General features: G+C 47.8%; 1 protein-coding gene across 2 annotated transcripts in view; it reads right to left on the bottom strand.

Annotated features, from left to right (window-relative positions):
* USP54 (ubiquitin specific peptidase 54) overlaps positions 1 to 25,752 on the bottom strand; it is a 2,015,813-nt gene that overhangs the window by 225,063 nt on the left and 1,764,998 nt on the right. For both annotated transcript variants that reach the window (XM_078643238.1, XM_078643239.1), the window contains exon 20: positions 22,752 to 22,870. In XM_078643238.1, coding sequence (XP_078499364.1) covers positions 22,752 to 22,870 — 119 coding nt within the window. The remainder of the gene's footprint in view (positions 1 to 22,751; positions 22,871 to 25,752) is intronic.

The following is a 25,752-nucleotide window of genomic DNA, read 5'->3' as shown; positions in this document are numbered from 1 at the left end:
GGTGATGCTGAGTGGTGCTGTGGTGGTGCTGAGTGATACTGGGATGGTGATGAGTGATGCTGGGGTGGTGCTGAGTGGTGCTGTGGTGGTGCGGAGAGATGCTGTGGTGGTTCTGAGTGATGCGGTGGTGGTGCTGAGTGTTGCTGTGGTGGTGCTGAGTGATAATGTGGTGGTGCTGAGTGATGCTGTGGTGGTGCTGAGTGATGCTGTGGTGGCGCTGAGTGGTGCTGTGGTGGTGCTGATTGGTGTTGTGGTGGTGCTGAGTGATGCTGTGGTATTGCTGAGTGATGCTGTGGTGGTGCTGAGTGGTGCTGTGGTGGTGGTGCTGAGTGATAATGTGGTGGTGCTGAGTGATGCTGTGGTAGCGCTGAGTGATGCTGTGGTGCCGCTGAGTGGTGCTGTGGTGGTGCTGAGTGATAATGTGGTGGTGCTGAGTGATAATGTGGTGGTGCTGAGTAATGCTGGGGTAACGCTGAGTGATGATGTGGTGATGCAGAGGGCAGAATGGCACAAAAAGCAGTCTAACAAAGGGCAGAAGGGCAGAAAAACAAGGGAAAATGAGTCTAACAGAGGGCAGAAGGGCACAAAAAACCAGTCTAACAAAGGACAGAAGGGCAGAAAAACAAGGGAAAAACGAGTCTAACAGAGGGCAGAAGGGCACAAAAAACGAGTATAATGGGGCAGAAAGGCACAAAAACGAGTCTAACAGAGGGCAGAAGGGCACAAAAAACGAGTCTAACAGAGGGCAGAAGGGCACAAAAACAAGGGAATAACAAAGGGCAGAAGGGCACAAAAAACAAGTCTAACAGAGGGCAGAAGGGCAGAAAAACAAGGGAAAAATGTGTCTAACAGAGGGCAGAAGGGCACAAAAAACGAGTCTAACAGGGGGCAGAATGAATCCTGCCCTGCGTGTTTGTCCACGAAGATGCCACCTTTTGTGCAATGCCTCTACTCAACTGGAGTACTTTCTACTGTCTAATCAGTAAGTGCTCCCTCGTTGGCTAAATGTATAGGAGCAGATTTACAATAACTGGCGCATCCCCAGGGATGCGCCAGTTATTGTGCGCCGCATTTACAATGCGGCACACCATGTGGCAAAAACGGCACAGATGCGTCACGCGTCTGTGCCATAAAAGCAGCGCATTGCTGGAGCTGCGTCGCGCTTGCAACGCAGCTCCAGCAATGCTCTGGGGGACCTTATCTCCCTAATGCTGCATCAAGCCTTGCGCCTGCTTCAAGCAGGCGCAGGGTTTTGACGCAGCATTGGCCTAAAAGTGACTGAGTGAATTCTTGTAGATTTCACTCAGCCACTTTTAGGAGGCGTTCCTGTGCAGGAACGCCCTCCCCTGCGCCGGAACGCCTCCTGATGGCGCAGGGCTTTACAATGTGACGCATCTCTCAGATGCGTCACGTTGTTAATACACATCACCATGGCGCATCTTTTGTGCTGCCGCTGCGTCACAAAAGGTCTCGGTAGAGGGTGGCAGTGGTGAACCAGAGGGTGGCAGGGATGAACCATAGGGTGACAGTGATGAACCAGAGGGTGGCAGTCGTGAACCAGAGGGTGGCAGTGGGGAACCAGAGGGTGACAGTGCTGTACCAGAGGGTGGCAGGGGTGAACCAGAGGGTGCTGTGATGAAGCAGAGGGTGGCAGTGGTGAACCAGAGGGTGGCAGGGGTGAACCAGAGGGTGGCAGCGGTGAACCAGAGGGTGGCAGTGCTGAACCAGAGGGTGGCAAGGGTGAACCAGAGGCTGGCAGTGGTGAACCAGAGGGTGGCAGTGCTGAACCACAGGGTGACAGTGGTTAACCAGAGGGAGGCAGTGGTGAACCAGAGGTGCTGTGATGAACCAGTGGGTGGCAGTCGTGAACCAGAGGGCGGCAGTGGTGAACCAGAGGGTGACAGTGGGGAACCAGAGGGTGACAGTGCTGTACCAGAGGGTGGCAGGGGTGAACCAGAGGGTGCTGTGATGAAGCAGAGGGTGGCAGTGGTGAACCAGAGGGTGACAGTGGTTAACCAGAGGGTGGCAGTGGTGAACCAGAGGTGCTGTGATGAACCAGAGGGTGGCAGTCGTGAACCAGAGGGTGGCAGTGGTGAACCAGAAGGTGACAGTGCTGAACCAGAGGGTGGCAGGGGTGAACCAGAGAGTGGCAGTGCTGAACGAGAGGGTGGCAGTGGTGAACCAGAGGGTGGCAGGGGTGAACCAGAGGGTGGCAGTGGTGAACCAGAGGGTGGCAGTGATGAACCAGAGTGTGGCAGTGATGAACCAGAGGGTGCTGTGCCCATACACGACCGCATGGGTAACTTCGCCATGCAAGCAGCCCGCAAACACGCAAAAAGCCCCGCGAACATGCAAAAAACCCTGCGACCACACAAAAAACCCCGCGAACACGCAAAAAACTAAAATCCACAAATTCGCGCATTTTGCGGATTGCGAATTCGATTTCGCGCGAATTCGTGAAACCCGAATTCGCAAATTTCGCCCATACTTAACCTTTACAACAGAGTCCAAAAGGGAGATGGGGCTCTAACAATGAGTGCTCTCCCGATCTCCCTTTTTAAAAGCAGGGCAATGGTAGATAATGCCAAAGTGACTGGGCAGCCAATTATCACTGCAGCATTAATAGTTGCATTGAGTACGGGTACCCAGATGTCCAGATTACAAATATAGAGGTCTGGTGGAATCCCATCAAGGTCCAGTTAGACCTATAATACCAGCTCTAACCTCCTGTGCGCTAAATAGGATCCCAGATTCACCCTCACTAATATCCATGACAACCCCCGAAGAGGGTTCAGGCTGGAACATGCCTTCAAAATGACTTATCTAATCATCCTCAGAAATATTGGCGTCCAATGTATTGGCTCCATCTACGGCTAAAACGGGCTATTGATGACGCTCCAGAACTTAAAGGTATTGCGCACAATGCAGGGCTCTACCAGGTCTGACTAGGCCTCCTTTTTCAGGACTGATTTATGCTTTGCCAAGGTAGCCTTATATTGTCTGCAGTACCTCTTGAGAGCCATGGAATCTGTTGGTGTAGTGCTTAAAGCTTCTCTCAATCTTCTGCAGGTGCAGGAGCACTCAGAGTCTCAGACCTGTATGAGATGGGTGCCTGCCTGAGGCCCGCAATAGACTGGTTCTTGCTCCTGACATACTTACAAAGGCCTCTAGGATGTCTGAAGATTTTGCAGCCCTGTCTAAGCAAATAGCGAACTCCTTGGAACACTGGGTAGACAGGGACTCATAAAACTGATCCGGTATAATCTGTACCCACTTCCATCTCCTCCTCTCGTCCACAGCTGTCAGTGCCCCCCTTGCTCCATTCTTGGCTAATTTTTCTACCTGGGCCATCCAGTCGAGACACATACTGGGTTATGGTCACTGTAGACACTCTCCGTTATAATAAAATCCCCCAAAAAATAAAAACGGTGTAGAAACAAAGATGAAATCAATAAAAGACTCACAACTTCTCCCATTGAAAATGGGACCAACATCCTTTTTGTCCGGGGGCAACTTGTTCATAGCAGACAACAAATCAAACTCATTGAGGTTAGTCATATCAGAGAAGTTCAAGTTCAGGCATTTGTATAGCGCACTACTCACCCAGAGGGTCTCAAGGCGCTTAGGGTAAGGGGTTCAATTATTTGTCGAATAGCCAGGTTTTCAGTTCTTTTCTGAAGGAGATGTGGTTCTGAGTAAGGAGGAGGTGGGTGGCTTTCCATATGCGCGGGACTGCGGCGAGGGCTTGATTGGACGATCTTAGTTGGCGGGTGGGTTTGTAGAAGGACAGTCGAGTGTTGAGGCATTCGGGTCCTAGATTGTAGAGGGCCTTGTGTGCGTGGGTGAGAAGGCGGAAAGTGATTCTTTTGTTGACGGGAAGCCAGTGGAGGTCTTTTAGATGTCCGGTGATGTGATCTTGGCGCGGGATGTCTAATATGAGTCTTGCTGACGCGTTTTGGATGCGCTGGAGTTTTTTCTGTAATTTTGTTGTGATTCCGGCGTAAAGTGTGTTACCATAATCCAGTCGACTTGTGACCAGTGCGTGGGTGACAGTCTTTCTTGTCTCGAGGAGGATCCAGCGGAAGATCTTTTTGAGGATGCGAAGTACGTTGAAGCAGGAGGACGAGACGGCGTTGACTTGTCTGGACATTGAGAGAGAGGAGTCTAGGATGAAGCCAAGGTTACGTGCATGGTCTGTGGGTGTGGGTGCTGTGCCCAGAGCTGAAGGCCACCAAGAGTTGTCCCAAGCTGAGGGGGAAGATCCTAGGATGAGCACCTCCGTTTTGTCTGAGTTGAGTTTTAGGCGGCTTTGTTTCATCCATTCGGCTACTTCTTTCATGCCTTTGTGAAGATTTGTTTTGGCGGTGTTGGGGTCTTTGGTGAGGGAAAGGATTAGCTGGGTGTCGTCGGCGTAGGAGATGATGTTGAGGTTGTTTTGACGCGCGATGGAAGCGAGAGGACTCATGTAGACGTTGAAGAGGGTGGGACTGAGTGAGGATCCTTGAGGTACGCCGCAGATGACTTCGGTGGCCTCTGAGTAGAATGGGGGAAGTCGGACTCTTTGAGTTCTCCCAGCGAGGAATGAGATGATCCAGTCCAAGGCTTTTCCTTGTATGCCAATGTTGCTGAGGCGATGTATAAGGGTGTTGTGGCAGACTGTGTCGAAAGCGGCGGAAAAGTCAAGTAGGATGAGGGCCACTGTTTCTCCGTTGTCCAGGAGTGCTCGGATGTCATCGGTCGCTGCGATGAGGGCGGTTTCGGTGCTGTGTTTGGCTCGAAACCCGGATTGAGATGGGTCAAGGGAGTTGTTGTATTCAAGGAAGGCGGCGAGCTGGCTGTTGACGGCTTTCTCGATGACTTTGGCCGGGAAAGGGAGGAGGGATATGGGTCGGTAGTTTTTCAGTTCTGAGGGGTCTGCTGTGGGTTTCTTCAGAAGGGCGCTGAGTTCGGCGTGTTTCCAACTTTCTGGAAAGGTGGCCGAGTTGAAAGAGCCGTTGATGACATCGCGGAGTTGGGGTGCGATGATAGAGTCAGCTTTGTTGAAGATGTGGTGGGGACAGGGGTCAGAAGGCGAGCCAGAGTGGATTGAGTTCATGAGGTGGATGGTGTCTTCAGTGGTGATTGGGTTCTAGGCGCTGAGGTTGTTAGTTGGAGGAGTAGGATCTGAAGGAGGTGGGGCGGGTTGATCGCTGGGAGAATTCTCGAAGCTGTTGTGGATGTCGGCAAAATTGTTGTAGAAGAAGGAGGATAGCGCATTGCAGAGGTCTTGGGAGGGAGTGATGTCGTTAGTTGCTGCGGTGGGGTTGGTGAATTCTTTGACGATATTGAAGAGTTCCTTGCTGTTATGAGTGTTGTTGTCGAGACGATCCTTGAATGCTGATTTCTTGGCGGATCGAATCAGTTGGTGGTATTTGCGGGTGGCTGTCTTGAGGGAGGCCATGTTGTCTGAGGTTGGGTTTTTTCTCCAATTCTTCTCTATGGTGCGGCATAGCTTCTTGGATTTTTTAAGTTCGTCATTGAACCAGGGAGCCTTTTTGCTGGCCGATTTCATCTGGTGCTTTTTCAGGGGTGCTAATTTGTCCGCACTGTGGGTAATCCAGTGCCTGAGGTTGGTGGCCGCTTGGTCTGGGTCCATAGAGAGGGTGGGAGGGTTTTGGCTGAGTGATGTGAGGAGTTGGTCGGTGGTGATTTTGTTCCAGTTTCTCCGAGGAATAGGTTGTGGGCGGTTGTGGGTCAGGGTGGTTTTGTAGCTGAAGTGAACACAGCTGTGATCTGTCCAGTGGAGAGCTGTAGTGCGATTGAAGGAGATGTGCTTGCTGGAGGTGAAGATAGGGTCGAGCGTGTGTCCGGCTGTGTGAGTGGGGGTGTCAACAAGTTGTTTGAGTCCGAGATTGGCCAGGTTGTCCAGAAGGGTAGTGGTGTTGCTGTTGTGTTTGTTTTCAAGGTGGTAGTTGAGGTCTCCTAGAAGAATGTAGTTCTTGGAGGCGAGGGCGTGTGGGCTGATGAAGTCAGTGATGTCATCGTTGAATTGAGTGCGGGTGCCTGGAGGCCTGTAAATGAGGGTGCCTCTAAGTGTGGTCCTGGGGTCGGTGTGGATCTGAAAGTGGAGATGTTCGGCGGTTGCAAGATTGTCGTCGGAGCTGGTTGTGATTTTGATGGTGTTTCTGTGGACGATGGCGATGCCTCCTCCTGTTTGATTGGTGCGGTCTTTTCGGATAATCTTTTCGGATAATCGGAGAAGGAGAAGTACATGTCTAAAATGTTCTTCTGCAAGAAACATGCCAAGCTGTCGCTGTGCTTAACAGAAGCAACCGGTATGGAGTTAAGTGTTGGAGGCTCAGTGGTATCTTTAAGAATATTAAAATTCTCTTTAGGAGATTTAGAATAATTAGTGATTTTGATAGAGAAAAAATCGGCTTGAGACTGATTAATTTCTGCATGGTACTGCCTGGCAGATATCCTGTATTCAGATTTGCTGGACTCATCGTAAGTCCTTCTCCATCTTCTCTCCAATCGTTTGCACTCCTCCTTCAGAGACATGAAGTGGGCATTCATCAAAGAGGATTTGCGGGCTCGTTGGCAATCTGTTTGCCACCTATCTGGTAGAACCCTGCCCTGTGAGTTATTAATCCACTCACTGAACTGGTTCGTGGCCGATGTGGCATGTTCCGGTGAATCGGGTTTTGAACTTAAGTTCAATGTCATTGTGGATTCTCACCCTATACTTTATTGTTGCAGGTTATCTTTGACTGTGATGCAGGGGAATGTTAGACAGCTGGCGGCATTGGATATTAGACACAGGAATTATGAGGGGATTTAGCAATTTCTTTGGATGTTTTGTAGCCTGTCAGGAGTTTAAAACTCTCCCTTTTCTGTCAGTTTGGATGCTTTACTAAATAATGATATTAAGCTAAAAGGGTTTGATGTTTCTCCTGGTTTACAAGGTGCCACAAAGTAAGGAATAATCTAGGGATTGCTCAGATAAGCTTGAATGCCAAAAGTTGCACTCTGCGGCGGTTAATGAAAAAACTGTTGCATCTTATTCGTTGGCTCTGAAATAGTTGCTTACAAGAAAGATAAGCTTATCTGGATGTGTGAGGAGAACCCCATGACCTTAACAAAAGCATATGGGTGGACAGACTCTTATTGCCGGATTGCAGGAGGTAGGGTCAGTACACAGAGGCAGGTTGTGTTTTACCATACTGGATCTCTCATCCAGCATCCATCAGATTAGTTGAGGCATATTATTGATGACACAGAGGGATTTAAAGATAATCAAAAAAACTGTTTATGGTGCTGTTGTATGACTTTAGTTTTGGTGCAAGAACAATTTGAACAGTGGCTGCAAATGAAACAAGCATTGGCATAGCCAATAGGTCTCGCCTTTGGAACCTGCTGCATAACTAAATGCTTATATTGTCACAAAGGGGAGACCTATTGGCTGTGCCAATGCTTGTTTACCTTCCCATGCTGTCTAGGTGTTCAGTTGTTGGGCTGGAATTCAAGAAGGACACCATGGAGAGTCACTCAAAAGAAGCATAATTTTTTCTGCATTTAAAAATAGACTGGAAATATATTGTTCTTGGTTTGTACTCTTCTATAAAGATTTGTAAACATTTTCAAAAGGGAGTCTTAATTATAAGATACAGAATAATGTCATGAGTTTTAACTGGCAAAGTAGGTACGCCGACCTCTCATCACGAGTCGCACCATCTGGCCACCCGTAGAGTATCGTCTCGGTCATCGCCTTGATCGCTATCCGCGACGGCTTTTGTCTCTTAAGTGTAACCCCATTGCTCTTGGACTCCCTGGTTATTGAGTGTATCCCCTTCGCTCTTGGACTCTCTCTTGATCTGGACCCCGTTCCCAAACACAACCGCTCCCAATCGGGACTAAACCCTGCAAGCACTGACTTTAACCACGGTCTTCCTGAAGCACGCAAACCGGATCAGACGGTTTTGTATGCTCCTCTCCCCTCACGCGGAGAGCCCCCTCGATCTGAGGTTGCTAGATCCTTCTGGAATCTACAGACCCCCAGGACCTCCCTGGTTGACAAATTGTTTGTTTAACAGGCACACTTTATCCTTACTGTCCTGAAGATGATCCCATGTATCTAAGCCCAGGGATCAAAACGTCGACACCTACTGTACCATATGTCACAGAATAACATGTATATATTGCACAATGGTACCTATATGAGAATCAAGTCTGTCCAAAACATACCTGAATACAGACTCCTTCCCTTTGCCTGAACCCCCTACCCCCAAACCTTGTTTTGTTTCGTTCATGTGGGTCGCAGGTTGCATCTCACTTGTATATGTTACTATTTTTCGTTTATAAAACGTATTTTCTGAAATAAATGCTGTTCGGCTGGACAAATAACATATTGTCTATTTAGCATATCTTTATAAGCTGTTTCTCTACTTGACATAGCCTAGGGACCACTGTCTTTAGCAACAAAATGAAACAAGCATTGGCAAATCCAATAGGTCTCGCCTTTGGGACCTGCTGCATAACTAAATACTTATATGGTCACAAAGGGGAGACCTATTGGCTGTGCCAATGCTTGTTTACCTTCCCATGCTGTCTAGGTGTTCAGTTGTTGACCTGGAATTCAAGAAGCACAATTTTCTGCATTTAAAAATAGACTGGAAACATATTGTTTTCGGTTTGTACTTTTCTATAAAAATGAGTAAAAATGTAAAAAGGGGAGTCTTAATTATTGTAAGATACAGAATAATGTCATGAGTTTTAAATGGAAAAGTAGACTTGGGCTGCAACTCATGGCATCAACAATTGTTTTCTTTGCTGATCGCCTTAGTTCAGTGTAATGTTTGTGGTTCCTCATTTTACATCAGACTGTGTGCTACATCACTGGCATGGTGTGTGATGGGAATCTGATACAACTTCAGAGAAACATCTGTACGCAGGATTTCTAAACTCACTTACACTAGTGCGAAGTACTTCTTCATCTCCTTGCTTGCCAGGCTTGCGTTATACATATGGTCTACAAAGTGGTGGGTTTAGCCTTAAAAAACATGGTGAATCTATTGGTAGGTTTATACATCTTTTGATAAACAATGGGCTAGATTACCCCCAAATATCCTCGTAGGTACACCACAGGCCCTGGTGAAATTATATCTCCTTCCAGTACAACCTTGGCTTTAAGTTTCACATGCTCATAAAAGAGAAACCATGTGCAGTTGAAAGAAAGGACACTTTCTCGCTAGTTATACGTTATTCTAGGTTTGCCTTTTCTCTTGTTAGTGTATATAAAAAAGTCTCCATCACAATATTTGTCATATACTTTTTCAGTGTCAATAGCTCAATAACTGTGGGCAGATATATACAATATATCAATCACATCCGTGCTAGAAACAGAACCCTGAAAAGGATAACTTAGGTCAGGGATTCAAGCAACACAAGACCTGCCACCGATAAACACAGATTTCATGTTGTTGCACCTACTATTGATACTAGGAACCAAGAGTACCCTTTCAGTTTGGAAATCTTCAAGCAGATTTTCCGTTCATACTTGGAGGATTTGGTCAGTTTTTATGAGAAAGGCAGACAATATGACACACTAACAATCGAACCTCATCAAAAAGATAATTCCATCTGGAATAAGCTTGATCCCTACATCCGTAAGAAGAAGGAAAAAAAAACACCTTGAACAGTTTACCAATAAAAACATATGAATTACATTCCTCATGGATACAGCTGATGGAACTGCCACTCTAGTGGGATCTACTAGACTCCTGACAATTACCTAGCATGAGCCCCTCTTCCTCTGGCACACTATTGTAGTGACACTCCCCTCCTCTTACTAGTGAGGAACCTTTTTCAAACAAATATATAGGTCCATTTATTATGCTCCATATGCAAGGATTGTATCACCTCAATTAAATATTGAGGTATAAGAGTGAAATTGTTTTGATGAAGATGGTACTTTTTTTTTGTCATCTACTGCTATCCATACTTCTGTTTATCTCTGTTATTTTTGCTGCCAGTATGGTCGCTTCCTTTTTACCAAATCATACTTTATGATGCTATGTTATAACGTCACCCTCTATGTCTGCTGCGCAAACCAATTTCTACTCAGTTTCATTATCTTCAGGTTTGCGCTTTAAACTCAAAATCAGTATTAGTCAATCTAACTAAATTTAAAGCATCACCCCAGTTAACGAAGGGCAGTATAACTAGTGGTCTTCAAGGTACTGGCTCTGAATTACATTAAAGTGAAATGGTAATTGCAAGGCTGACACTAAATAGATACAAAGATGACCAATATAGAGCATAACAAGGCTAAAAAGGATATCACAGTACCAGAATGGGTAAATCATAATTTCAGTATTACTCACAATAAGACACACTCAACTGGTAGTCTTTTCATGCTCGGCTATTTGTAGCATTCCGTGTTCCACTAATTCTCCTGCTATTTCGCATAACAACGAAGGAGCCGAGAAGATGCACACATTCAAGTCAGTAAGTGCTCCATTTAAAGAATCTAGCACGACGAAGCAGCATAAAAACATGACTAAATATTTTATCCAAATTTAACAGAGAACAGACAAGGATCAGACGAAAATCGCAGTTAAGGGTCAAAAATAACAAAGCTGGTAAAAATAAAATAGAAAATTAGACCAGTTTTGCAGTGTTTATACAGAATGAAAAGGAGGCTGCGATAAAAAAAGAAAAAAAATGTAGGAAACGCTTTTGAAATTTGTATTGAAGATCCTGAATTGCATTTATCCAGCATAAAACCCATGTCGGTTGCACGAGGTACGCCTTTTTGTTACAAACAGATTTCTTTGATCCTAATGAACGCTGAAGTAGAAATACCACATGCTAGTCGAATGCTCTAGGAGAACAGCTGTGGAAAGAAAACACAAGAGGAAAAGAAATATAAACTCACAGTTACACGCATCAGCATTTTAAACCCAACAAAGCTGCCAATGAAAAGCGAGAACAAGCGCAAACCTCGCGCAGCAGCAGGGGAGGGGGCCTGCGAGATTCCCTTGTGGGAGCGTGCGACCATATGGCCCCACCATATGGTGCCGCGTCCTCCCGCAAGGAAATCGACAGATGTGCATGCGTTGACATTGCAAGCAATGCAACGCGTGCACGTCTTTGCAGGTAAAGCTGTGCCAATGGCTACAGGTCTCCTAATTAACGCATGCATGCTGCGTAGGCGAGGCCTAAAAAGGATGGACAGAATCCTGAGACAACGAAAAGGGGAGAATGTAGAAAGATAAGGAAGCAATGACATTCTGTGCGGCTCTCAGAAATGTATCCAAGTTTTGTGGGAATTTCGTATATTACTAGTTTGTATCATAATTCCTTAACAAATTTGTTGACCTCCAAAGATGCTTACAAGTGTTTGTACTAGCAGAGTTTATTGTTTGGTGGGTTTTCTGAAATTTCATCTGAAGGTGGCTTATACCACAGGCAAATGTAAGTTAGGATGTGAAACAGATTAAGGTTGCAGTTGTGAGCTGATATACAGAGCACAAGGGAAACAAGGAGGAATAAGTGGAGGAATACAAGGAAGAGAAGAGTTGAAGCAGGTAGTACAAGCAGTTGCTACTTGTTGGAGGAAGGAGAATGGGGTTGTAACACACACATATATATATATATATATATATATATATATATATATACACACACAGCAAGGATGATTTGTCGAAGAAGAGTACAAAAGGTCTATGATTAGTGTCTTCAAGAAGCCTGTGTATGAAAATGACTCGAGTAAGTTGCCTACAAGTTGCAGACCATGCTGAAAGCAGTAAGAGGGTGCTTAATTGCAAAATGTAGACTGGATAAACTTCTGGCCAAAAATGATTGATGATGTGAAGCTTGGAAGAGCTTTTATATTGAACATGTCACCCATAAGTGTAACACTAGGTTGGCAACTTTTCTTAGAAATATATACAGAGCGCATGTAGGCCATATTGAAAACAAAAACCTTGGGGTTTTTGCAGTGTTATAACAATTCCTGATTAAAAGGAACAGAGACAATAGGTGAGATGGGAGCAACACTCCTTTGACACAAAATGCTGACGATTCAGCACATTGAACTGAGCAAATGCATGTTAAGTACAGAACACATGGGGTGTAGGGAAGATAGGGTGCGCCATGCATTCTCGAAGACAACCTGTGTTAATAACAAAGGGCGTTGTATTGAGGCTGCATCAGAGATGAGACTGAATCCCGAGTCACTTTTTTTTCGCATAGGAGAGTGTTTTTTTTTTTTAAAAACAGTTTTTATTTGTCATAGGTTACATTCAATGCGAGGCTCCGGACCCCGGAGTTTCTGCACACATCAATATATCAGCAGTATAATCCTAGACATTTACACCTAAACTAACAACACCCCCCCACCACCACCCTTTGTTTGCGCCGATGCTGCTACCTATTTACAAAGAGTCTGTACATTGCATGCTGAGTCAAACGAAACACCCCCTCCTTTCCACCCAGGAGCCACCTGTCAAATAGCCGGGAGGCCGGCTTGCTCAGGCGGCGAGTCCAGGTCCAATCCACAATAGTCCGCCCATCTCCTCCAGATCTTTAAGTGCTTACGGGGCACCCCCTGGCTATGAATACAGGCTGCTCGAGTCCCATACAAAAGTCCATCCCATTTTTCCAAGCAGATAACGGCGGAGCTTGAGGCGCCTTCCACGCCTTAGCAATGTCTCTCTGCCAGCATTAAACCTAGCACTAGCAGGTGGCGCTTATACCTATTGCCCCGTATCCCCTCCATCACATGCAACAGGGCTAATTTCGGCGTACGCGGGAGCTCCCACGCCAGAACCTCAGTCAAACAGGCAAACACCCCACTCCAGAAGCTTTGCAAAGCCGAACACACCCATACTGTACGCAATAGTGTACCCTCCTCTACTCTACAGCGGAGACAGTCGGGGGAACTAATCATGCCCATCCTGCAGAGGCGCTCTCGGGGTAAATATGAGCGGTGTTAGTATTTAAATTGGATCAGATGCAAGCGCGTGGATATTGCCGCTCCCCTCGGACTCGCGAAAGCCTCGGCCCAATCCTCCTCTTCCAAGTCCCCTACGTCCCCTCCTCATGCTGCGCTAAGTCTGTGTAGGTCCGTGGAGCAGTGGTGTACCAGCGTTTGATAAATACGCAAGATTTTCTTGTCCGGGAGTTCACCCATGAACACTTTGGCCTCTATCGGACTAAATTCAGGGAGAAGCCCTATGTCAGTCAGGTGTGGCATCAGCGCGTGCCTGAACTGCAGGTATTTAAAAAACTTGGGAACGTGGCATCCCATACTCATCCTGCAGGTTCTGAAAGGACTTCAGGGTACAGCCCGTCATGACATCGCCCAATGAGGAAATCCCTATCGCGTCCCAGCCCCCAAATCCCTGCAGGGCATTCAGACCGGGAAAACGACCATTTCGCCACAAGGGAGTCTCCTGGGTCAGCACATTCCACCACCCGTCCTACCCAAAGCTCGCCTCCAAACATAGAAAAACACCTGTGTGGCGGACGGAAGGCACTTCCGAAGCGGTGCAGAATACAGTAGGCCGTGTACGGACGCCGTACCCATTAAGTGTCGCTCGACCGCGTAGACCGGGTCTCCCCGGTCCCCATACCACCACTCATTGAGTACCAACAAATGCACCACCTGATAGTATGAGAGAATATCAGATGTAGCAAGCTCCCCGTGTAGGTAGATAGGAAACACGTTCGCAGAGCCACCCGTGCAATCCCCCCCTCCCACAGGAACCCACCCAGCGCAGAGTTGACCTGCTGAAACCAATGGGGCGTAATCCGGAAGGGATGGTTCTGTAGTTGGTACAATAGACGGGGAAGCGCCACCATTTTGAAAATAGCTGATCTGCCATAGATCGTTAGGGGCATGCGGGACCAGACCTTCAAATCTTCACGCATGCGATCCCATACTGAAGTGAGGTTGCGGTCTCGGGAGGCATTCGCCTCCTCCGACAGGTAAACCCCCAGGTATTTCACCCCCCCCCCGGTCGCCAGCTGTAGTCCAGAGGCCCATGCGCCTACCCGCTTCAGTCCACCCAGCACCCACAACGTCGACTTGGCCGGGTTCATGTATAAACCGGACGTTTCACCAAAAATCTCTAAAATGCAAAGCAGGCACGGACCCGCCAGGTCGGTAATGAAGAACAGGACATCGTCAGCATAAAGTGCTATTTTGTCAGTGAGACCCGGTTCCCACCTGAAACCCTTGAGCTGGGCATCTATACGACCCCACGCCGCCAAGGGCTCCATGGCCAACGCGAAGAGATAGGGGGATAGGGGGCAGCCCTGTCGAGTGCCCCTCCGGAAAGGTGCGTGAAATTGCTCCCCCACTCGAACCGACTTGTACAGCCGTGAGGTCTGTGTATAATAACTGTAGGTAAGCCATGAATCACGGACCAAAATTCAGGCGCTGCAACAGGGCAAATAAATATATCCAGCTCAGGGAATCAAATGCCCTGTCCATATCCACTAGGAACAATGCCGCCTGCTCCCCCAGTCTCTCCCAAGCCGAGATCGCCACGTGTGCGCGTCTAATATTGTGGCGAGTCGCCCTCCGCGGCATAAATCCCGCCTGATCGGAGTGAACTAAGTCGGAAATATGGGGCTTGAGCCTGTTAGCTAAGGCCTTGGCAAGAACTTTGGCCTCCGTATTGAGTAATGATATAGGGCAGTAGGATGCGTGATAGTCGGGAGGTCTACCCGGTTTCAAAAAGACCACTACCTCTGCATGTCTCCAATCTGTGGGGAGCAACCCCTCCTCGCATGCCTCCTTAACTACCGGGCAAAGATGCGCCCCCAGCTGTACATAGAAACTCTTGAAAAACTCAGACGGAAAGCCATTGGGACCGGGGGCCTTACCAGGGCGCAGCTCACCCAAAGCTGAGCCCTGCTCGTCGTCAGACAGCGGCCTGTCCAGTTGCTCTCTCACGTCATCTGTGACTGACCGCGGGGGTAGATCGTCAATGAACCGCTGAATTACATCCTCCGCCAGGCACTCCCTAGGCACATACAACTCCTCATAGTATGCGGCGAAGCTCTCCGCAATGGCCGAGGGCTCAGTGACAGGCACCCCCTCCGAATCCACCAACCGGGGCAGTGGCTGGGCGTGGAGTGTGCCCTGGCATAAGCTGTGCAGCATCCTACTAGATTTATTGCCCCACTGGTACACTCGGCTACGCATGGCTAGCCAAGCCTGCCTTGCCTCCTCCATCAAAACCGCAGTATATTGCTGCTGAGCCAGCGCCTGTTGTCGTCTGGACGGTCCACCGCCCACCAGCCAACCCCTCCGCTCCAGCGCCTCTATGGCCGCCTCCCGCTGCACCAGGTCTCGTCGCCGCTCCCTACGCGCCGCTGCACACCAGGAAATATCGACACCCCGTATCGTGGGCTTCAGCGCCTCCCAGCGGGCAGCCGGGGAGTCCACGGAGCCTACATTCGAGACAAGGTAGTCGTTTATTTCTTTGGTTAGATGTTTCCTATAGTCATCCTTCAACAAATGCCACCCCGACATTTGCCACCTGAAAGGCTGTCTGCCTGGACCTATCCTAAATGTGAGAGCTACCGGCGAATGATCGGAAAGGACTCTTGGCATGATTTCGGCCGACACTATCCTATGTGTTAGTCCCCTAGGCACGAAGATATAGTCTAGTCTGGAAAATGAGTCATGCACCGTCGAATAGTATGTGTATTCCCTACGCGGGCCATGTTTCCATGTATCCGTCCAGTCAAGTCCTGCAGCCAGGGCGCGCAGTTGCGTGGGAGGGCCCCCCACCCCGGGAGACATCCTTTACAACGCAACTTTTACTACGCAATGCCATTACGACGCAACTTTTACAACGCAAACCATTACAACGCATTGCGCTGGGGGCGCTCTAGGATAGGGAATAGGTTTAATTTACTATCCAACACCTTCCCTACTATCCACGGGGACTGGAGTTGGAATAGTAAATTAAACTATTTACTATCCAGCGCCCCAAAGCACTGTGCGTTGTAAAGGCATGCGTTGTGAAAACCGCGTTGTAAAGGCATGCGTTGTGAAAGCATGTGTTGTGATGTCATACATCCCCCACCCCATCAGTCGCCCCACACCGCCACCTATCGCAACTCAGGTCCATCACATCGTTCCAGTCCCCCCCAACCACAGCTAGAGTATCTGGCATGTCGCCCCAAAGAGCCATAAGTCGCTCCACAAGAGACCACTGCAAGGGCGGCGGAGTGTAAACGCTGCCCAGGGTCACCCTGTCTCCCCCATCCTACCTTGTACAATAACATATCGACCCTGTGTGTCGGTCCAAAGTCTATCATGCGTGTAGGAGACCCTGCGGTGTATTAATATCGCTACCCCTCTTGACCCCCTGGCGAACCCCGAGTAGTATATCTGGTGGAACCCATAGCATTGCAGACATGGTGCCTTCGTGCCTAGCATGTGGGTCTCCTGGAGTAGAAGTACATCCGCCCGGCCCTTTTGGCATGTTGAAGCACTGCTCCCCATTTCACCTTATCCAGCACCCCATGCACATTCCAACTAAGGATGCGTAGGGAGCCAGGGGCTACCCATCCTCTCCCCTCAGTGTCAGACATGGCGGACATACTCCAAATAGGCTAGTAGTGTTTCTGCGACTCAGCACACAAGCAATATGGCATAAAGGCAACATCAAAACATGCGCAAACAGACCCCCCAACACCGCCCCCCTACGCAACCCCCCCCCCGTCACCCCGGACCTCACCAACATGGAAGCACCTGTCGCGGTCGGAATGTAGCCAAGACCCCAATGGGGGAACAAAGGCCACCCCCTCCAATGGATCCCCAAACAATAACCCATAACCCTAGGGCGTCACTCCCTCCCACCCACTCCTGCAGGGCCAGGCTCCCATCCCAAAGGAACTAGCCCAACTAGACATCCACCCATACCATATTTCAAGAGCAATTCAATAGTCTTCTGCGTCACTTCACTTCAGTTTGCTGCTCCGGTGACGGATCCCCCCGCCAAGCTGTGGAGCCAGAACGAGAGCTGCGCCCGGACCGCGATCTTCTGTTCCGTTGCCGCCGACTCCTGAGGCCGTCACGGGCTATCCCGCTGGAGGAAGAATCCAATTATGTCCCCGGCGGCATGTTGACACGCAGCTTCACTGTTTCATCCGTCCATTTGAACACCTCTTCCGGGGAGTCAAAAAATAGCGTGCGGGACTGGAAGGTGACCCTCAGCCGGGCCGGGTACAACAGGGCGTACTGGAGCTTGAGGCCTCGAAGTCGCACCTTAGCGGCCAGGAAGGATTGTCGCTGCTGTTGCACTAGGCGTGTATAGTCCGGAAAAATGCGGATGGTTGAGTTATTGCACGTGAGGGAGGCCTTGATCCGTGCCTGCCGCAGGATAGTGTGCTGATCTGAGTAATTGAGGCATTTGGCAATGATGGGCCTCGAGCGTGCTCCTGAGGGGGGTGCTTCTGCATCAGGGCCCTGTGGGCCCGCTCCACCGCAAAGCAACGAGACAGCACCTCCGGGGGCAGCCAGCCCTCCAGCCACTGGGTAAGGAAGCGTTCCACATTGTCCCCCATGCAGCCTTCCGGAAATCCCACGAACCGTAGGTTGTTCCGCCGAGCCCTCCTTTCGGCATCCTCAACGTGCAGAGCCAGGCCCTTCTGCAATCTCTCCATGTCCGCAACCTTTTTCTTCAGGATAGACACATCGTACTAAACCTCCGAGATACGGGTCTCTGCGCCCGTGATGCGTTCGACTGCGTTCCTTAAGTCCTGACGGAGCAACATCACATCCGAGCCCACCGCTCCGATCTTGGCATCGAGCATGTCCCTGGACTGGGTGATCGCAGCCAGGAGTGCAGAATTGTCCGGTGACTGGCTCTGCGACCCCGCCGCCCCAGCTGCGTGGCCGGCCTCTGTGAACTTGTCCATGGGCCCTTGCTTATTCTGTCCTCCACCAGTGCGGTCCCGTGACATTGCGGCACAGCCTGTCTCTCCTTGCGAGGAACCACCACCCGATCGGGAGCACAGCAGCCAGCAGCGCAACGACCCCGCAGCCCAACAGGCTCTCCAGCCGCCTCCTCCCCTCCGTCCCTGGTGGGGCGCGACCAGCGCAGCGAGCCTCAGCCCAGTCTCAGTCATGCGGGGCCGTCAACCACTCCCCACTCCGTGGGTAGCTATGAGGTGTGGCAAAGATGGGGCCCAACACGTCGCCGCCGCTCTCTCCTCTCAGGCACCTCTCCGCACTAATTGAGGTGCCCCTCAGCCCGCAGCTGCCACCGTGGCCCGATTCGATCACCGACCCTCCCGACTGCCCTGCACAGCAGCCACCCAGAGATCTCAACCGGGAGGGGGGAAACGAGGAGGGAGCCCGGGGCGCGCTCTCCACCCCACACAGGTCCACTCCAGCTCACCGTGCTCCCAGGGCCCGCGCTGACAGCCTCAGCAGCCTCGAACCCCTCCCTGTGAGTCCAGCTGGTCCGGCCAACCTGCCACATCCAGATCCCTCGAGGGGGGGCCCGCTCAATCCCTCACCGCCACTTAAGTCCCCAAGGGTCAACCAATGATGGGTCGGGCACCCGACTCCGTCTGCCTCCTCAGGGCACCCGACGTACCTCAAAGATGGCGGCCGCACTCACCAGGCCTGATCTGCGGATCCAGCGGCCCAACCACCGCCAGGCCCACGGCTCCAGCCTTTCCAGCAGCGCCTCCTGATGCTCCGCTGAACCGAGGGGGCCGCCCACACACCGAGGCGCCAAATCTACGTGGGTCCCCTCCACGCCGGCTGCACCACAGCAGCCGCTCCGATCGCCAGACGCCCCTCGCCGGCCTGACGATTCACTAGAGGCCCCGGCTCACTCTCTGCCGGCGTCGCCGTAGGCCTCTCACCGCCGAGGGGCTCTCCGCACCTCTGTACTGCCGGAGCACCGTCGCCACAGTCACCGGAGAATCGCAGAAAGGTAGGCGACCTCAACGGGACACAGCGCCGCTCAGCAGATGTCTAGGGACAGGATATAGTAACAGGATACCGTCTGGACCGGTCGGAGCTCTCGCCCTACACGACCGCCATGCTTGCTGGCCAAGCCACGCCCCCGATAGTGTTTTTGTTTAATCTTTCTTCTACCTCTGACATGGCACTGTCTTGAGAGAAGTGTGCCATGATTTTTCATAGATTCTGTGTATTCTTGGACACACCTCAATTACACCAATAATAAAAGGATCCATGTAAGACATATGCCTTGATACATCTTTCACTTTAATGCATTTGATTGGCGAGAGTTAAAGTATTTGCACAGGTAGAGGTGCATACGCTGTGAGTTCTAGGTTTAATCATTCATACCAGAAACTTGGAAACACTACGTGGAGGTTTTAGAAAGCAATGGCAAGGTATGAAGGCAACTAGTGATGTCCATGTACTGATCCGTGAACAAAACGAGGTGTGGTAATCCAATACTTTTGCATGCGTCTTGGCATCTCTGTGGTGCTACGACCCTGTGTGGATGAATTCGTACAACACACAACTCCAATAAAAAAGATTGATTGCTGGTGACAATTCTTTTTTTTCGTAATGTAATGCCTTGAACAAATGAAACTGAAACTTTGGCTAACATGAAGCTTCAGGGCGCACACTTAATTTTGTTTATGCTTTTTCACTGCACCATGTAGATAAACTCGTAATTTCATGTCTCAGTTCAAGAAAGTTGAATGTGGTTCATGGACAAGGAAGGATACCGTCATAAGCTTTTCCAATTCGTGCTCAGGGCCGGACTGGGAACCAAAACCGGCCCTGGAAAAGTGCTCGGCCGGCCCCCCCTCCCCACTCGGGGAGGGCCGCCGAGGCTTTGCTCGGGCCGGTATTCGGCCGATTTTGTTGCAGGGCCGATTTTGCAGCTATGCTGCAAAAACGGTCCTCTAACAAAATCGGCCCCCAGGGGCTCAAAACCGGCCCCCACCCTTGCGGCACACCGGGGGATTGCCCGGTGCCCGCTATGGCCAGTCCGGGCCTGTTCGTGCTAATTCAAGGTTGCACCTATCTATCTCAGTAGAATCACACCTGATGTAACAAAATTCATTCCAGCACCGATATCGTCCGTGAGAAGCATTATATTGCAAAATTATGGGTGAACTTCTAAATATATTCCTGTGCAACTGTTTCTCTCTGCTTAGTCCTGGTTGGTTTAGCTCATGAGAAGCGTGCAACTATAGTAAATGTATGAAATTCTCTGTTATGGACTTTATAAAAGGTTGTTATTTGCATGTGTAGAAGAAACCTTTCCCGACTGACCCTTGGAGGTGAATCCATGCCGGAATTATTTCACATTTTAGACTTTGTAGCTTGCTGACCTGAAATTAACTGAGTACAAACTACATAAAAGGGATCCCGACAGAAATATACAGGCAGGTGGCTTCGGGAAAATAAGGCTATAAATAGGACCTTACACAAGAAGGGAATAAATGTCACCTGCCTACGGTATGGGATGAGTTCGTGGCGTCTCTCTATAAACAAACGGATGTCCCAAGCCGGGAGCAGAAACATGAATAACAAGGTCAACTAAAAAGGCGACAAAATAAATAAAAATACCGAAAATACGTTATACAAAAATACTTTATTAAAAGTAGAGAAATCTATAAATATTTTCACATTTTTTTCTATAAGGTTTTTACATATATAGTAGAACAAATCAATTAACATAACCAAACATTTTTCTTCCAAATGCACCCACAAAAACAATAATATATCTCATAAAGTGTACCCCAGTCCAAGTGGATCACAACAAAATATTTGCTTAGAAAATCGTCATCTCAAGTACACAAAAGCACTCTCTCAAAGTCAGTCATATTGTAATCACATCTATACATCTATCATACTGTCAAAGCCAACCAATCAAAAATACATATAAAGACAGGGGCCACAGATCAAACTGGTAGTGGTATCATGAGCCACCCGTTATACAGGTGGAACGATGCAATCTTATATAATGATGAAAAGACGGGGTTAAGCAGGAATGCAACGAGTATCTATATCTGTTATGCTAATAACCAAGAATACTCATATACATTATTTTTCAATTAAATAACACTAATATCATATGCTTGTGAAGAGAGGTAAAGGTAAGATGGAGATATTTAGACAATTCTCATTCTTCTCCTTTCCATGTACCACTGCGTGGTTCCTGTCATTAAAAGTACTAACGCGCTTTTTGGTGAAGGGCTTCAATGCAGCCACCACCTTCTTCAGGGCACAAGAAAGCTGGAGACCAGAAGGTGTGCCACGTGGATATAAGGGGAGAAAACAGGTGCCAAATAAGAGGCGAAAATCAGAGCTCCGTTAACAGTGAATAATGACCCTTGGCGTTTGTACATGGTCAATGCCAACGTATGATGCAACTTAAAGCCAAGAAATTGGATAGCTTAAAAAAGGAAGAAAAGTTTTCAAATAGTTGGGTGAAAAAGACTCCATCTGAGCGGGAATGGTAGATACCCAGCTCAGGCATAATGGGTACTAGATCGGGGTGAAAATGGACCCCCGTGGACCAGGGCCGGGTGCAAGACCTCACTCCAGAAATGGCGCAGCCCTCTGAGGCTCCGTCATGATTGACAGGGTGTCCCGAATCTGCTCCAACCAAATCATGTGACAGAGCTCCATGGACATCCTCCTCTACAGCCAGACTATCTCTGACTCTTTCATCCTCGACGCTCCTTGGGGAACCATGCATAAGGACCCCACAAGAGCGGGCTCTCCCCCCAGACAGACCCTCCATTACGCCCCAAGCTGGGTATCTACTGTTTCTGCTCAGACGGAGTCTTCTTCACCCAACTATTTGAAGACTTTTTTTCGTACATGGAAAGAAAGAGAAGAATGGGAACTGTCTAAATATCTCTAACTTACCCTTCCCTCTTTTCACAAGCATATTATATTAATGCTGTTTATTAGAAGAATAATGTATATGAAAATTCTTGGTTATTAGCACAGCAGATATAAATACTCAGTGCATTCAGGTTAAAGTCCTTCTTTTCATCATTATATAACATTGCATTGTTCCACCTATATAACGGGTGGCTCATGATACCACTACCAGTTTGATCTGTGGCACCTTTCTGAGAGAGTGCTTTTGTGTAATCCAGATGAAGATATTTTAAGCAATTATTTTGAGTGATCCACTTGGACTGGGGTACACATTATGAGATATATTATTCTTTTTGTGGGTGCATTCTGAAGAAGAATATGTTTGTTTACGTTAATTGATTTGAAATATGCATGTGTGCACATTTTAAGCATGTATGTGCAACATACAGCTTTTAAAAAAAATCAAAAAATTGTTTTTTTTTAAGAAAATCACAAATTACCACCAACTTGAAGTTGGTGGTAATTTTCAATTCCTTAAGGCCAAATAGCAAATTTCTGGTGTTTCCAGAATTGCATTTAAGGAATCACAATTTGCAATTCCTTAATTGCATTTGCAAAATAGAGAATTGCAAATTTTGCGATTCTCTATTTTGCGATGGCCTTTTGGGTTGATACATCCCAAAAAGTTTTTTTCCCATTCACAAACGGGCAGATTCTGAGAATCTGCCCGTTTGCAAACAGGAAAAAGGCTTGACACATATGGCCCTGAGTGATTATTCTAAAATTCTGATGTATATTGGGCCATCCTCAACCAATGCTGGACACCCCTGCATTAACATTGTTGTTGCCAATGTTCCTTTAATGTGTAGCAACACATATGCCAAAAGAAAACAACATGCCCATGCATTACCTTTGACACTGGTGCTAGAATATTTTCACAGAGGCTACGTTCTATCTCTGCTGTCGGAGTTTTTGAGAGTCCCCTTCCTGCTGTCGATTGCAACTTCCCCAAAGTTGTACCTGCCGTAGCTTGTGAGAAAAACAAAGAGAAAAATATGAACACTGTTGAAAATCTACCACTTCAAGTTTTGATTATTGCCTACCACAATTAGAAATCAAGTGACTGGTTTAACTTTTAATTTTGTATGTTTTATAAACAGTTTGAAAAAAACCAACACCAGTTGTAATGTACATAAATCCAGTTGTTTAAGTCTACACAGCCAAGTTGCCAATGATTCAGATTACATTTTAGAACACGTATTGGCAAAGTCAATAGGTCTGGCATTGGCAGCCAGCATTTTGATTTTGGAAATTCTTGTTTTTTTGCTGGGGAATTTACCAGGTCATCATCAATCTAATGAAAACATTGGCTAAAGGCTGGAATGTGTTTATGTTTCAAAAAAGCACACATTAACATAGTAGTCCCTAGCACTGAAGTGAACTACTTTGTGCGTGGATGTGCTCTTGTGAAAGAGCAGGCTGGCGCAACTCACAGTGAAGTCAGCCAATAGTAGAACTGGGATGACCCATTGCCCCATGATGCATGCTGGAGAGGGTGGGAAAAATTATGGATGACACCAAAATAGATTAATGAATGATGCTTGGCTGTTAACCTCTAAAGTCCAAGTACTCATAGTACAGCCCGCAGGCCACCAGCGACCCGGCAGGCCTTCCTTGGAGGCCCGCAGACCTTGCAGGTAATGTACCCATGGCCCCCCATCTTTTCACAATTTCACCACAAAATCAGACAAGTGGTGTTCGTTGCTATTTGCTTTGTATTATGAGTGACAGAAGAGATTGAAGGGAGAGAGAGAGTGGAGAGAGAGAGAGAGAGAGAGAGAGGGGAGAGAGAGTGGAGAGAGACTGACAGAGAGAGAGACTGTCTGACTAACTGACTGAGAGAGACTGACTGCAGAGAGAGAGACTGTCTGACTGACAGAGAGAGAGAAACTGACTAAGAGAGAGACTGACTGACTGAGAGACTGACTGAGAGAGACTGACTGACTGCCAGAGACTGACTGACTGACAGGGAGAGAGAGAGACTGACCGGCTGAGAGAGAGACTGACTGACTGAGAGAGACTGACTGACTGACAGAGAGAGAGACAGGCTGACTAACTGACTGAGAGAGACTGCCTGCAGAGAGAGAGACTGTCTGACTGACAGAGAGAGAGAAACTGACTAAGAGAGAGACTGACTGACTGAGAGACTGACTGAGAGAGACTGACTGACTGACAGAGACTGACTGACTGACAGGGAGAGAGAGAGACTGACCGGCTGAGAGAGAGACTGACTGACTGAGAGAGACTGACTGACTGGCAGAGAGAGAAAGAGACTGAATGACTGACTGGTGAGGGAGACTGACTAACTCAGAGAGAGAATGACCGACTGAGAAAGACTGACTGAGAGAGAGAGACTGACTGACTGAGAGAGAGAGACTGACTGACAGAGAGAGGGACTGGCTGACTTACTGACTGAGAGAGAGAGGGACTGACTGACAGAGAGAGAGAGAGACCCAGAGAGAGACAGAGTGAGAGAGAGACATCCCTACGTTGTGTAGTCAGTACTTTGTGCCAGAGGGAGGAAACAACAAAAGGTTACTGTAGGGGAGAAGCAAGGGAAAGAGCATGAGCTATAAAAGGGCAAAGCTAAATAAAGAGAGAAATATAAGGGAAAGAGTAGGACATGCACTTCCCTGGAGTGGTAAATACAAATGGTAAAGAAGTAAAAGAAAAATTGTTCACTGATATCCGCATTTCAAGGAAACAACTCATTCAATCAGGGTAAAGCCACATTTTTCTCGGAGTAGGACCAGCACAAGAATAGAGAGAAAAGACATAAAATCAGGATCTGGCAATGGAATGGACAAAACGCCTAGCAGTCAAGAGCAGGTGGCTGATATACAAAATAACCTCTAGTCTGACCTGTATGATTTCATCAAGTGATTAAATCACAACATATTTCACAGAGGATGCAATGTATAGGAAAAGACTTTTATTTTATTTAAACATGTTATTTTTTACTTTTCCATTTTTTCTTTTTTTGTCATATTTGGTATACATTCATTTCTTTTTAACACCTTCAATGCTACAGTAATTCTCCCCCGGTGCTGGTGCCCCTAATATCCCATTGTTTATGACGAGCTCAGCTCGTCATGAGCATGGAAGGGGATATAGAAAGATTTTATCAGCACTTTATATGAATCAATCTGTGTGACATATGTTTTAAAAGGAAACTCTTTATGCAAAGAACCCCGTAAAGTCACCATAAGTTCATACCATTCATTCCGTCATACATACTATTTCACTCATTACCCAACCCATAACAAAACTAAACTAACATTAAAGACATAAATTAATACACATACAAAATGAACTGCTGAGAAACCCCTATAGATTTTACAAAGTTAAATATTCAAAATCTTTCACTTTTTTTGTTTGTACATTCTCCATTCTCCATTCTCTATGTTTCTTTTTCTTCTTTTACTTTTTTATATTATGGACTCTCTGTGTGGGGTTCTCAGATGCGTACGGCAGGGGGCTGAACCAAAGCCCACTTTATGTAACATTGTATGCAATGCTGGGAAAGACTTCTAAAGCTGCCTATAGCGAGCCAACAAAAATGATCAGAACAGTCAGCTATACTGATAGTGCCTATAGGTAGTAGATCCAGAGTGTGTGATGGCAGTGTGGTAGCGTGGATATAAAGGTGTCCACCTTGTAGGACGCTGTGGCACCAGAACTGCAGCCAACAAAAAATTCACCTGTCATTTTGCTAATTTCTAAAAAACTAAAGCACAAAATACTTTAATGCATGCTAACAAATATTTGTTATGTATTTAAAGCTTTTCTTATATGATAGCATATCACAGATGAAGATACAGTAAGTAACATTCATGTTTGACATACAGCAT

This window comes from Lissotriton helveticus, chromosome 5_1 (genome assembly GCF_964261635.1).
Source record: "Lissotriton helveticus chromosome 5_1, aLisHel1.1, whole genome shotgun sequence".
NCBI lineage: Eukaryota > Metazoa > Chordata > Amphibia > Caudata > Salamandridae > Lissotriton > Lissotriton helveticus.
Note: the sequence above shows the minus strand (reverse complement) of the source record. Positions and strands in the feature narration are given on the sequence as shown.